The sequence below is a fragment of the Phasianus colchicus genome, chromosome Z (assembly GCF_987193195.1).
Source record: "Phasianus colchicus chromosome Z, bPhaCol1.hap1.1, whole genome shotgun sequence".
Classification (NCBI taxonomy): domain Eukaryota; kingdom Metazoa; phylum Chordata; class Aves; order Galliformes; family Phasianidae; genus Phasianus; species Phasianus colchicus.
Window position 1 is genome coordinate 81,363,401 of NC_143476.1, and position 12,610 is coordinate 81,376,010.

The window sequence follows — 12,610 nt, forward strand, 5'->3', positions numbered from 1 at the left end:
GCCTCTGTATGAAAATAAAAGTTGTCTGCATGAGCAACTGTATAAAAGTGCAGAATTCTGTTAGGCACAATTGGTGCCTGAAATCACAGGTTCCATAACATAAGAGTTACAGGCAGTTGTTTCAGGCACATGGTTTTTGTACTCAGAGGCAGTGTTTACCTTGTACTTTTAGGAAACTTGTAATTAGTTACAAAAGAACAGAAAGCTACATTATCTCTTCACCCTGGTGGAAGCTGGGTCCTACCTAGCTGATGAGATACAGAAGCTCTCATAGGCAAAGTTTTCTACTACTAATGATAAAGAAAAGACAATTAAGAAACCATTTCTCTTTGCATTTTCTAGGGACCGAGAGAAAAATTACTCATCATTCCCAACAAGAAAATTCACATAAAGTTAAAATTTCTCGAAGGATTACCTGCTGCTACCAAGGACTAGCATAGGTGACTTGAATTCCCCGTAATAAGAACACCTGTGACAAACCTGTATTTCTTGTGTGTATTACAGTAAGTTATTTCCTAGAGGTATCTGAGTGTAAGGCCAATTATCAAAAGCTGGAATATTTGGAATTCCTTATTTTTCATCTCCTATTGTCAAGTTTTTTTAAAACCCAGAATCCTCTCAAAGAAGACAAAAAGTACAAACTCAATAAAGAAATTTATCTTTGTTTACTTAAAATTGAAATCCAGTTAGTTTTACCTGCAGAAAACAAGTATTCACAATATTTTGTCAATACAGCTAAGAAATATATATATATAACACAGCTACAGAAGACTAAAAGATGACTTTGGCATCTCCACCTGTAACTTCTAGGCTTATGCTTCAGTTCGGAAAAGCTTTTTTTGCTTCTTCCTCTGAATTTTGCGTGGTTTCCTTTTATCTTTTACAATTGGCTTTGACTCTGGTTTCACAAGCTGTATTTCCACTGGCTTTTCTTCAGCTGGAGTTTCAAAGACCACTTCAGTGGGATCCTCTTCCATAAGCATTTTACTCTCCTTTTTCTTAATCTTTTGTACTTCTTTCACTTGATGTTTCTCTCTAAACTTAGCAGCCATTGACAATCTTATCAACCGTCGATGCTACAAAAATAAGGATTTAAAATAGAACATTTAAAATAACTAAGATGTAAGAAATCAGATGTTATAACAACAGGCTACATTTCTCTGCTTAACTGTCAAAATCCACAACATAATGTTACTTTTCCATTGACAGGAATTTTGCATTCATTCCATTTTCGCACAGTTACTTTGTTCTCAAACAGTTAAGGCATTACAAAGAGATTCAGGAGAAGGCACGTGTGGATCTCTTGCACATACAGCTTGCAGTCTTCAAAGTAACTCCCGAAGAGAAGACAAGGCTGCTTACCATATTTGGGGACTGATAATAGGGATTCTCATACAAAGTTGGTCCTCCAAAGCTACCCTGGAAGATTTTTATGAGATTCAGGACAAAACGAGGCCCAATTTCTACTAGAGATGCATCCTCTTCTATTATCTGCAGTAAAAGAATACTCTATTTCAAATGGATTGAATCAATGTATATGACCTCATTGGCACTTTATACTACAATATAATATAAAACTCAACTTAAATCCAAGATGCAACGCCACAGAAGTTTATAAGCTGCACTTTTACAAACACAGTTCTTCATACAGAGGAGTTCTGTTACGTTCAAGCAAGCATTTAAGAATACTACACATTTGTAAATTCCTCAGTTAGAAAGCAGGCACCCGCATACTTTGGGATAAAGCACCAAGTAAAGTTAAAAGTGAAGCTTAGGCTTTCATTACCAATTCATCTTATTAAGAGACCCATCACAGAACCACAGCTAACAAAGAGCAACAAGAACTTAATAGAACTGAAACAAATTATCTCCAAAGATACAGTAAAAGGCACCTTCTGAAAATAATTGTTTTTCTTATTGTATTGTAATTAGTGGATTTGATATAAAGTTACTCTACTGAGCAACACTGAAAGAGCTGAAAGAGACCACTAACCTGGTAATTTCGAAACCATATCCTCTTGTCTGTGATGGTGAATGTGAAAACATGATCTACAAAGGGTTGGCTTTTGGGATGGTACTGTGGTGTACTGAATATCTGAAATAAAAGGCAGCACTTCTCAATATCTGTAGTTATGAGGGTACAAGCATTAATTTAAGTTATTAAGACTCCGATTCCAGGTTGCATACAACAAACTTAAGAACAAGAGTCCCAGTGACCTTAAGAACAACTCTAATTCTTTGAGTATTTTCTGCAGACTCAATTTGTATGGTGGGGCACAAAAAGAGAAATTAAAATAACTTACGGAAGAATTTCCAAGCTACACACTGACCTGAATAAACAATTCCTTCAGCAAGGCATAGTGTGGCTCCTTGTCAAAAGTCTACAACGGAAAAAACAAAATTTTAGATACAAAGATAAATGCATGAGTAACGTAAAGAAAATGGACATGTAATACATTAAATATAAATATTACACTTACTGGATCAAAGGACAGAAGGGGCCGTGAGCCTCTTAAGCAGTTTCCTGTCATCTTCAATTCTGCCAGTGTATGTACTAGTGATTTTTTTTTTTTAAAAAAGAGATCATTACTTAGATAAAGCTGTACAGAAAAGAAAGTAAGAGTCTAAACAAAGTAATATCAAACAACTTACTGTTCTGCACTAAGAATTTAGCTGATGGTCCTTGTGGAGTATTTGAAAGCCTGCAGAACAGAGACAGAAGAAAGAAAATAAAAATCTTAAGAGCAGCCATAAAGTTACATTGGGTATCTACAGTACACTCCAACAAATTATTTCCGTATGGAAGCAATTTCAGTCGCTTTTACAGCAGTACTGATTCCTTTAGGATACATATGCATACTTGCTTTCTGAACAATTTTGTAAAATGTTTTTGTAGTCTGTGGAAACAACTCCATGTTGTAAACTTTCACTACCTACAACAGAAGTGCAGTATTCTTTAGGACTTAACTAAGCACTATTTCAAGCAGCCTCACTATTACAGCAACAAACTTTAGGTAGAAGCATTGCCAATGGTATATATAAATGCAATTAACAAACAAAAAGCAGTATTTACTTACCACATATAAAGATCTTGTTTCTTTTTAGCTTCAAAGAAGATGCACTTATTACAGTTTTTCATTTCACATACCTACACAAAATATATCAAAGAGCTATTTGTACAGTCACGAAGACATTTCAGAAACTTTCCATATTAATTTCTAATGTCTCTTAATCAAAAGATAACTTTCCTTTGGCATTAGCACCTTTTCAGTATCAATTTTCATTTATGGTGTTACACAACTCTATAACTAGTAACAGGTCTTTTGAGCTTGGATACCTCTTGCACACAAAAAATAAAAATTAAAATCAGAATTACCTCATTAATTACAAACAACTTGTCTTTGCGGTCCATTTTAGTATCTGGAAAACAAAAACAATGTTGAGAAGGCCTGAACACCAAATTAAAACACAGAATTATAGAGTTTGCCCAAGTTTTCACTGCTGTGAACGGAAGATCAACTATCAAGGGCTTTTTAGCCATGTCATGCTGTCATAGAATATCCTGAGTTGCAAAAGATCCACAAATATCACGGAGTCCAATTCCTGGCTTCAATCATTTGTTCAATCCAATTGTAAATAAGCCTAGTTTGTTATCATGTATTTTTAGAATTCTAGAATGTGTCCTAGGATGCTTTTCTGTACCGTAACAGATAACCAGACTATATTTTATATGTCCCTTTCTTCACAAAGTCAGATTTCCACTAAAAATCCTGATAACTTTACACAGCAGGATGCTATAATGAAATTGGATAATAATACATGACAAAAGCACACTTACAAGACAAAAGCCATAAGAGTAATCTCTCAGAGAATACAAGGATATAGCGTATGCTGTATTTGTTGGCTGAAAAAGTGTTTGTTCTTTGCTTAGGATAAGAGGCTACACTTTCATCAAAACAATTACCTATCACATTTTTAAAATAACAGATTCTTAGAAGTACTTGGTTTAAGATAACTCAGCAAATGCACTGAGAATAATGCTCAGCCCTACCTGCTTTAGAATGAGGCATCAGTGTTCTTAAGTCTTGCATTAAGTGCCTCGTTCTGAAATTAATTCCACGGGAAGAGAAAATAAGCACCCTCTCCTTGTTCTTCCATTTACCCTAAAAAAAAAGAGACAAAAACATAAGTAAGAAATTTAATTTTCTTGAAGTATCTTACAACACAGCAATAAAAGACATCTGAACTGCAGTAACAGAAAAGCACAGCAAGGGCATTCATAGCAATCTCACAACCTGCACAGAACCTCCAGCTTTGCAAAGGTTCGACTTTTTACATAACTGCTCACCACGATGCTTCATGAGGTTCCCACGTGAAAGCCTTTCGCTACTACAAAAGGCATATAAAAACATTAAGAAGTCCACACACGGTGGATGTCCTAAAAAGAGCCCTCCTCCTCTGCAGGAGGACCCGACCCCCCCGAGCGGGCACAGGAACACGGCCCCTTCGGACGAGCACGCGACACGGTGCAGCATGCTTCAATGAAAAACAAGCAGCAGCACCTAACCGCCATTTCTGGGACCCCCTCAGAATAAGTCCGACACGAAGCACACGCAATATCGCCTGGATATAACGGCCCTGTAGGCGTTTCTGAAACGTTTTTTAGCTCGTGGTAACGCAGCTTAACGGAACGGCCCACAGCAGTGCTTCTTTGCGCAGCTTCACGGGAGCCTCACCATCAGATGCCGCTTTTGCTCGCAGTTACGTTACAAGAGGACTGCAACACATCCCCGTAACCCCGCGCAGCTGCTGAGCTCCCATCGGCACCCCGAGTCCCAGCGCCGCCCAGCTCGGCCCAGCGCACCGCACCGCACCGCGCCGCTACCTGAGAGACGGGCGCCGGGACGCTGTACTCCTCCGGGGCCGCTCCCTCCGGGCCAGCCTTAGCGGCCGGCTCGGATCCGGTCGGAGCTCCCTTCGCTCGCTTCTTCGGCCGGCCAGCAGCCACCAACTCACGCTTCCTCTTGGCCGCCGCCATCTTGGAAGCACCGCGCCGTGCGCCGCTCGCACTTCCGTCCGCCCCTCGCGCCACCGGAAGTGCCCGCGCCGTTGGTTGCCGTGGCTTCCGGCCCCCTGTAGGCCCCGTCAGGCCTCGGTAGGCCTCGTCAGGCACAGTCGGGCTCCGCCGGGGCCCGCCATGCCTTTTTCCACACAGTCGCCTGCCAGTAGCGAGCAGTATGTCCTGACGGCCAGCCTGGACAACGCCCGCAATTTGTCCAGCCTCCTCAGGGCCGTCCACTTCCAGGATCACGCCACTTGTTTCGCCACAGCCAACGGCCTTCGGGTGACCGTGGAGGATGCTAAATGCATTCAGGCCAATGCTTTTATCCAGGTAGGGGCTACAGGCTTAGCTGCTTCCAGTGAGGCCGTGGTTAACGGTGAGAAGGGGCTGGCAGCGGTGCTATGGACTTGATGAAAGCTCAAATTATGTGGTAGAATTGGCGTACAGAAGATTATCTGTGGGGAAAGGGTAGCTTTAGTACAGTCATGGAGTAGTTGCAGAAGCTGATGTGAGGAAGATGCAGTGATCAGAATGTGGCCGTTCATGAATCATGTCATGTTTGGAGATGGGATCTTACAGATCACCTACTGCCAAACCCTGCCGAGGACAGATCATAAAATCATTCATGTTGGAAAAAACCTTGATAGAGTGAGAGGTAATGGCCTCAAGTTGTGCCAGGGGAGGTTTATGTTGGACGTAAGGAAGAACTTGGAAAGAGTAGTGAGGTACTGGAACAGACTGCCCAGGGAAGTGAAGTCATCATCCCTGGAGGTATTCAATAAATGAGGAGATGTAGTACTGAAGGACGTGGTTTAAGGAGTGTGGTGGGGTAGGGTTGGACTGGATGATCTCAACAGTCTTTTCCAACTTTCATGATTCTGTGCTAACTCCAGCCATCAACCTGACCTCCTGAGTCTCACCATTAACCCAGGTCTTCTAATGCCATATCCACATGTTTCTTAAGCATCTCCACCACTGCGATGAGCAGCCTGTTCTAATGCTTGACCACCCTCTCCTGGAAGAGATTCTTCCTCATATCCAACCTAAGCCTCTCCTTCTGCAACTTGATATCATTTCCTTGCACCTTGTCAATTGTACCTAAGAAAAGAGACAAACACCTCCATCACTGTGATCATGTTTCAGGTAGTTAGTTAGAAGAGAGTGAAGAGATCTCCCCTCAGTCTGCTCTTCTGCAGATTAAACAACCCTACTCCTCATAAGCCACTCCTCATATGTGTTGTTTTTTAGACCCATCAGCAGCCTTTTTGCTCTTCTCGGCAGAGGCTCAAGTTGTCAGGACTGAAAGACCAAACTCAGTGACTGGTTTATTCATACATGCTTGCTTGCTTCCATTAAAGTGTTAGCACCTGTTAAGCCAGTGGCTCCTTGTAGCCATGCCATTCCTAGGTTCACGAGCGTGTTCCTCTGAGATTGTTGAGCTTTTAGGTGAATTCACCATGCCTGCTGCTCATTATGTTGCTGGGAATCAACTGCTTTGTGGTAGTTACCAGAAGAGAGTACTGGGGAAAAACACAAACAAGCAGTCATTTGAACAGCTTTTGAAAGAAAAGTCCATCCTGTCAGTCTCACCTCTGTGCCAGCAAAGATCATGGAGCAGATCCTCCTTGAAGCTATGCTAAGGCACATGGAAGGCAGGGAGGTGAAGGTAGGCAGTGGTAGGCTTTACTGCTCGTAGTTTGTTTTAATCTATAATAAAAAAGTGTTAATGTGTTCTTGGTTATACATTACTACTTTATTTAAACTGTAACTTGATTTATTATACTGTTTTTTGAGGATGAAGACTGATTTTTTTTCAGTGGTTACTGTGTTACGTGTAGAAAATACTGCATGTTACAGTGGTCTCTGAAAATGTAAGACATGAATAAACTGTAAAGTAATTGAAAAAGCTTCGCTGTCTTCATCTCTTTCTTTTCTCCCAAAGGCAGAAATTTTTCAGGAATTTCATGTTCAGGAAGAATCAGTGATGTTCCGAATCAATCTGGCAGTTCTTCTTGACTGCTTGACCATTTTTGGTGCCAGTTCTTTGCCAGGTATAGTGCATACCTTGACCATATGTATGTATAACCTGTAATCACACAATGAAACCTGTGCTTATCCATTGTGAGCTATCCAGTCTTAGCAAAACTTCTGACTTCTTCACCTCAAGCTCTTCTGAGGGTAGAAGCTCTCACCATTAAGCAGCTTCCATTGCACTTTAGAACTTGTTGATCAAGTGTCCCTTTGCTGTGAACCGTAGAAGTAGTCACACTGAGAGAGAGCTTGGAATATAACTTGGAATTCCTTAAAATTAAAAATTGTGTCTCAACTCAGTAGCAAATGTGCTCTGTTTTCTATTATTTCTACGGCTTGTGCAACTTTGGAATATCCTGAAGCCTAAAAAACATTAACAAGGGTGTTTGTGAGTTAGGAAATGTTCTGGTGCAGATTACTGGGCTTGAAGAGGCCTGCAGCAGTTCCAGGTAGGACCATCAATTCACTGTGCTCTTGCTCCCAAAGCAGTAGCTGTTGTTGTGTGTCACTCTCTGTTCACTTCCCTCTTCCCAATATCCCTGCCTTACGCTTTGTGAATATTTATCTGCACTGTGCAGATAAGGTACTGAGGCATATTACTTTCCTAAGGTCTTGCAAGAAATCTGGCTGAATTGGGTAGCACTTCAGGTACTGTAAGTAAACCATCTTAGCCCCAGAGCATACTTCTTTGGTGAACAGAGCATTTCTGAACTTGTTGATCAAATGTGTGAATTATGAAATCCAAATGTTTGTTAGATTACAGAATCACGAAAATGGCGTGGGTTGGCAGAGACCTTTAAAATCACCCAGTTTGAATGTCCTGCCATGGGCTGGCTGCCCCCATCACCTCAGGCTGCCTAGGGCCCCATCCAACCCTGCCTTGCATGCTTCCAGGGATGGGGCACCACAGCTCTCTGGGCAGCAGTGCCAGCGCATCACTTCCCTCTGAGTAAAGAATTTCTTCCTTACATCTAACCTAAGTCTCCCCTCTAATGTGGGAAATTGCCTTCACAGTTATGTACATTGCTTTATAAAGAATTATATTGCTTTAAAAAAAATTAGGGAAATTTTATTTCCTGGAAGTTTTTTCTTCTCCTTACTTAAGGAGAGTTCAAAAAGAAGTTTTCATAAGCAAAGATAGTTACAAGTTAGCTTAGCTTTGTGGATCCTATGGGATGCACTGTATACTCGTGTGGAGTAGACTGAAAGGATGTGGGCTTTCACATGCTGCTTTACCACTGGAACTATGTATTGAACTCCAGATTCCTCTGCTGTTCCTGTTGTGATTCTGACCTAAAGACTTAAACCAGCTGTGCTGAACTGCACTGTGATTTTAGTAACCTAAACATTCAGATATTTAGCAAAAGGAGGATACAACCATATTGCAAGCTAAGCTGTGTTGTGTTTGGGTGTGCTATATGACAGGAAAACCTGAATTTCCTGAAGTGATCAGAGGCCCTAGTGGATATTCTCTGAACAAGTATTTCATTCTCCTTTTCAGGAACATCAACAGCTCTTCGGATGTGTTACCGTGGTTATGGCAATCCCTTGATGTTGTTCTTAGAAGAAGGAGGAGTAGTGACAGTGTGCAGAATTAACACTCAAGAACCTGAGGACTTGTTAGACTTTAATTTCTGCAGTACCAACGTCATCAATAAAATTATCCTGCAGTCAGAGGGGCTGCGAGAAGCATTTTCTGAACTTGATATGACCAGTGAAGTTCTGCAGATTACCATGTCTCCAGAAAAACCATATTTCAGGTACTGGAAACTATGTTTTCAACTCAAATGTTCCTGCTTTTCGTTTTTGCATTTCCCTGGGTAAGGACTGGAAGTATACAGGATGAAGAGGAGGGAGCTCTTACAGAGTATTAGTTCATTTCAAGGAGAAATGTACTGAATGTAGCAAATCACAGTATATAATCTCATTAACCTAATAAGGAATACATTGCCAAACTGGTAAAAACTATTCTAATGGTCACAGTTTAGCATTTTTAGTCAAATAAAGTGAAACAAATGGTAGTGTTTTGTAAAATAGCTGTAGTAATATGCAAGCTGACTGCTTCTGACAGATTTTTAGGAGAAGTCCTTAAGAGAATTAGAATCTGGGGTTGTTGGTTGATAAAAGACTCAACATGAGCCGACAGTGTGTGCTTGCAGCCCAGAAGGTATCTTGAGTTGCATTATGAGAAGCATGACCAGCAGGTTGAGGGAGGTGATTCTGTCCCTTTTCACTGCTCTCATGAGAACCCACCTGGAAAACTGCATCGAGTTCTGGAGCCCTCAACACAAGAAGGACATGCACCTCCCCTACAGGGAAAGGCTGAGAGAGCTGGACTTTTCAGCCTGGGGAAGTCTCTGGGGTACCTTATAGTGGCCTTCCAGTATTTGAAGGGGGCCTACACAAAAGTTGTGGAGGGACTTTTTATGCAGCATGTAGCAACAGGATGAGCGGAAGTGCCTTTAAGCTGGAAGAGGGTAGATTTAGATTAGATATTAAGAAGAAATTCTTTACTGTGAGGGTCGTGACACACTGGAACAGGTTGCGCAGAGAGGTTGTGGATGCCCCCTCCCTGGAAGCATTCTAGGCCAGGCTGGATGGGGCTGTGAGCATCCTGGTCTAGTGGAAGGTGTCCCTATAGCAGACAGATTGGAACTAGATCCCAATCAGTTCTGTGATTTTTTGTAGCTGCTATCAGTTGTTATGGGATGGTGCCTTTTGTCTTGCAGGTTATCCACTTTTGGAAACGCAGGAAGTGCACATCTGGACTATCCCAAGGATTCAGATTTAATGGAAGCATTCCACTGTAACCAAACCCAGACAAACAGGTCAGTAAGTCCATGATCAGTGCACTCTGTAGCAGCTCATTCATTTGCAATAGAAAATGAAAAAAGCTGATTTTGTGTTACTCTAGTAAAATTCTGTGTCTCTGATCAAAAGCTAAGTGGTAGCAATATCTAACTAATGAAGTTACCCTAAAAAGATTAACACAGTGTGATGCTAATTATTTTGTAGTCATTCTGATGAGTTTAGTTGGGGATAGCGTTTCAGCTACTCCTTATGTGCCTTTTTTGAATGCCATTTTTCTCCCCTACAGGTACAAGATTTCTTTGCTTAAACCATCTACAAAGGCACTGGCTTTATCTTGTAAAGTCTCCATTCGAACTGATAACCGAGGATTTCTTTCACTGCAGTATATGATTAGGAATGAAGATGGACAGATCTGTTTTGTAGAATACTATTGTTGCCCCAATGAGGAAATCACTGAAGCAGAATTGTAGTTGCATATTCTGATTCTAGTGTCTGTATTATATTTATGAATATATGAAGTGTTGTATGTTTATAATACTGATTGAAATCTGTAAAGAGAGATTGGTAATATGTATTTTTTTTACAGCTGTGGGATTAAAAATAAGAAGTCTTCTTTCATAAATTTCCCTGCCACTGTTTCTCAGCCTTGACACACAAAAAAAGCAGAAAGTAGTATTAATCTTCAAAAGTCACAGATACCATACACGTTAAAACTGTCTCCTTGTAATATGCTGCTGTCATTTACAGCACTGTCCAAGCATTTTTGTTTGTGTTTTGGCTTTTCTGGCTTTGTGGTATGGCTTGTTCTAAGCAATTACAGAAGGGGAAGTGTGAGTACTAGCTGTATGTTAAACAGCCAGTTAACTTCCAATTACCTAATTTGTCATTCTCTTGAAAGAGAATGACATTTTCAGTTTCATTTCATAATAGCAGCAGGTACCTTCTTTTTGCAAACACTGACATGGTGTTTTGGTAAAACTAATGGGCTTCTCATCATAGAATCATAGAATGACTTGGGTTGGAAGGGACCTCTGGGATCATCAACTTCTAACCCCCCACTACAGGCAGGGTTACCAACGGTTAGATTAAGTACCAGAGCAGATTGCCCAGGGCCCCATCTAACCTGGCCTAAAACACCTCCAGGTATGCATTCATGTTATACTTATGTTATGTTTTTCTTCAACCAGATCCTGGGTCCTTCTCAGCAGGGCTGCTCTCAAGGAGTTCTTCCAGTTTGTATACACATCTGGGGTTACCTCAAACCAAGTGGAAAACCTTGCAGTTTGCTTTTTTGAACCTTGTTAGTTTCACAAAGGCACACTTTTCAAGTTGATCGAGTTCCCTCTTGATGGCATTCCTTCCTTCTGCTGTATCAACTGCACCCCTCAGCTTGGTGTCATCAGCAAACTTGCTCAGGTTACACTCAGTTGGGATGTGTACCCTGTGCCAGGTGTGCTGCAGTCATAGTGCAGCAGTCACTGGGTTCACAGTGTTCTGTCCCTTCTCCTCCAGAGATGGTGGCAGTGCAGTCCCAAGCACACAAAATTCCACCATACATTCCATTAGCTTGCAATCCGAGAGCATGCACAGGGATAGCATCTGAATTCATTTTAGAGTGTTTGGTCCCCCTGCTCTGGCTTTGGTATTGTCCCTACTGGCACTAGAATGCTCACAGTGAAGAACAGTGAAGAACAGAGATGCAGTGCATGCTGACAGAATTGTTATGCTGCTCCTTTCTTATCCGTGTTGCATTTCCTTTGCCTAATTCAGGGAAATGCAGAACCTTGTAAGCCATCATCCCCAGGAGACAGAAGAGATTCAGGTCCTGGTTTAGCGTAATTACTGTTGGCTCATTTATCTGAATGAGCAACCTGGGAGGAAGGCAGCATATGCACATCTTCCTCTTCCAGATGACTCACATCTCCGTCTTAGTTCTGCATTCACTACCTCATCCAACAATACTTTGGTGCAGGACTCCATGAACAAAGCCACCTTGGAGATTTTTCAGCCATTCTTCAAGCTGTTCCCCCAAATCCATGACAGAGAGCTGCAAGAAACAGATTACTGTGTGCAAGGGAGGTGGCCACCCATACCAGTGCCCATGAGCAGCCATGGTCCAGGTCAGTTCTTGTGGGGCCACAGCTCTGCCAGAGGCACATGAGTAGACATTGGGCTTCCCAGCATCCTGCCTGGAGGCTGGCAGAAGGGATGTTTAAAGTTCCTGATGAACTTAGAAGCCTCTTGCTCCTATAAGACAGTGGGCTAGTCCAAAAATGAGCAAGCTAGCAGAAAGCAGAAGTCATCAAAGAAAACCGTGCATTTACAGAATTAGTTTATGTATTCGTACGTTGTGGATTTTACCCTGTAAGTACCAATAGATTATAGTGCTTTTATACAACAACAGAAGTAGCAAGCTGCAATGATTCTGCTTGCTTGAAGAGCAGCAGACACTCAAGCAGATGCTTTTCTTCTAGCCATTTGCACACAATCTCTGCAGTCCCAAGACCAGAGGAGTGAATGTTTAGGTTCACAGGTGTTCCCCCGGGGGCTGTACTTATGGCCCAGGTCAGGCTACTCCTGCCCACATTGAACCTTCCCAGCAGGGAAAGCACCAGGTGCTGTGAGGTTGGGGTTTGCACTGCTGGAAGCTCACTTTGCAGAATGCTGGGCAGTCTATACAGAGGAAAGGAGTAGGGCTGTCCTGTA

The 12,610-nt window shown here is 41.8% G+C and overlaps 2 protein-coding genes across 2 annotated transcripts; one reads left to right on the plus strand and one right to left on the minus strand.

The window, feature by feature from the left end:
• Positions 1 to 650: 650 nt before the first annotated feature.
• BRIX1 (biogenesis of ribosomes BRX1) lies at positions 651 to 5,117 on the minus strand. The gene is made up of 10 exons (XM_031608424.2): positions 4,886 to 5,117; positions 4,052 to 4,163; positions 3,377 to 3,420; positions 3,078 to 3,148; positions 2,653 to 2,702; positions 2,481 to 2,554; positions 2,331 to 2,381; positions 1,994 to 2,095; positions 1,363 to 1,491; positions 651 to 1,076 (listed from the first exon to the last, which is right to left on the minus strand). Exons 1-10 carry the CDS (start codon positions 5,036 to 5,038, stop codon positions 813 to 815), a joined length of 1,050 nt encoding a protein of 349 aa, XP_031464284.2. The 5' UTR covers positions 5,039 to 5,117; the 3' UTR covers positions 651 to 812.
• Positions 5,091 to 10,667, plus strand: RAD1 (RAD1 checkpoint DNA exonuclease). Its single transcript, XM_031608425.2, has 5 exons — positions 5,091 to 5,392; positions 7,005 to 7,113; positions 8,595 to 8,853; positions 9,823 to 9,921; positions 10,191 to 10,667. The coding sequence occupies exons 1-5, from the start codon at positions 5,198 to 5,200 to the stop codon at positions 10,372 to 10,374; spliced, it is 846 nt and encodes a 281-aa protein (XP_031464285.1). The 5' UTR covers positions 5,091 to 5,197; the 3' UTR covers positions 10,375 to 10,667.
• The last annotated feature ends 1,943 nt before the right edge of the window (positions 10,668 to 12,610 follow it).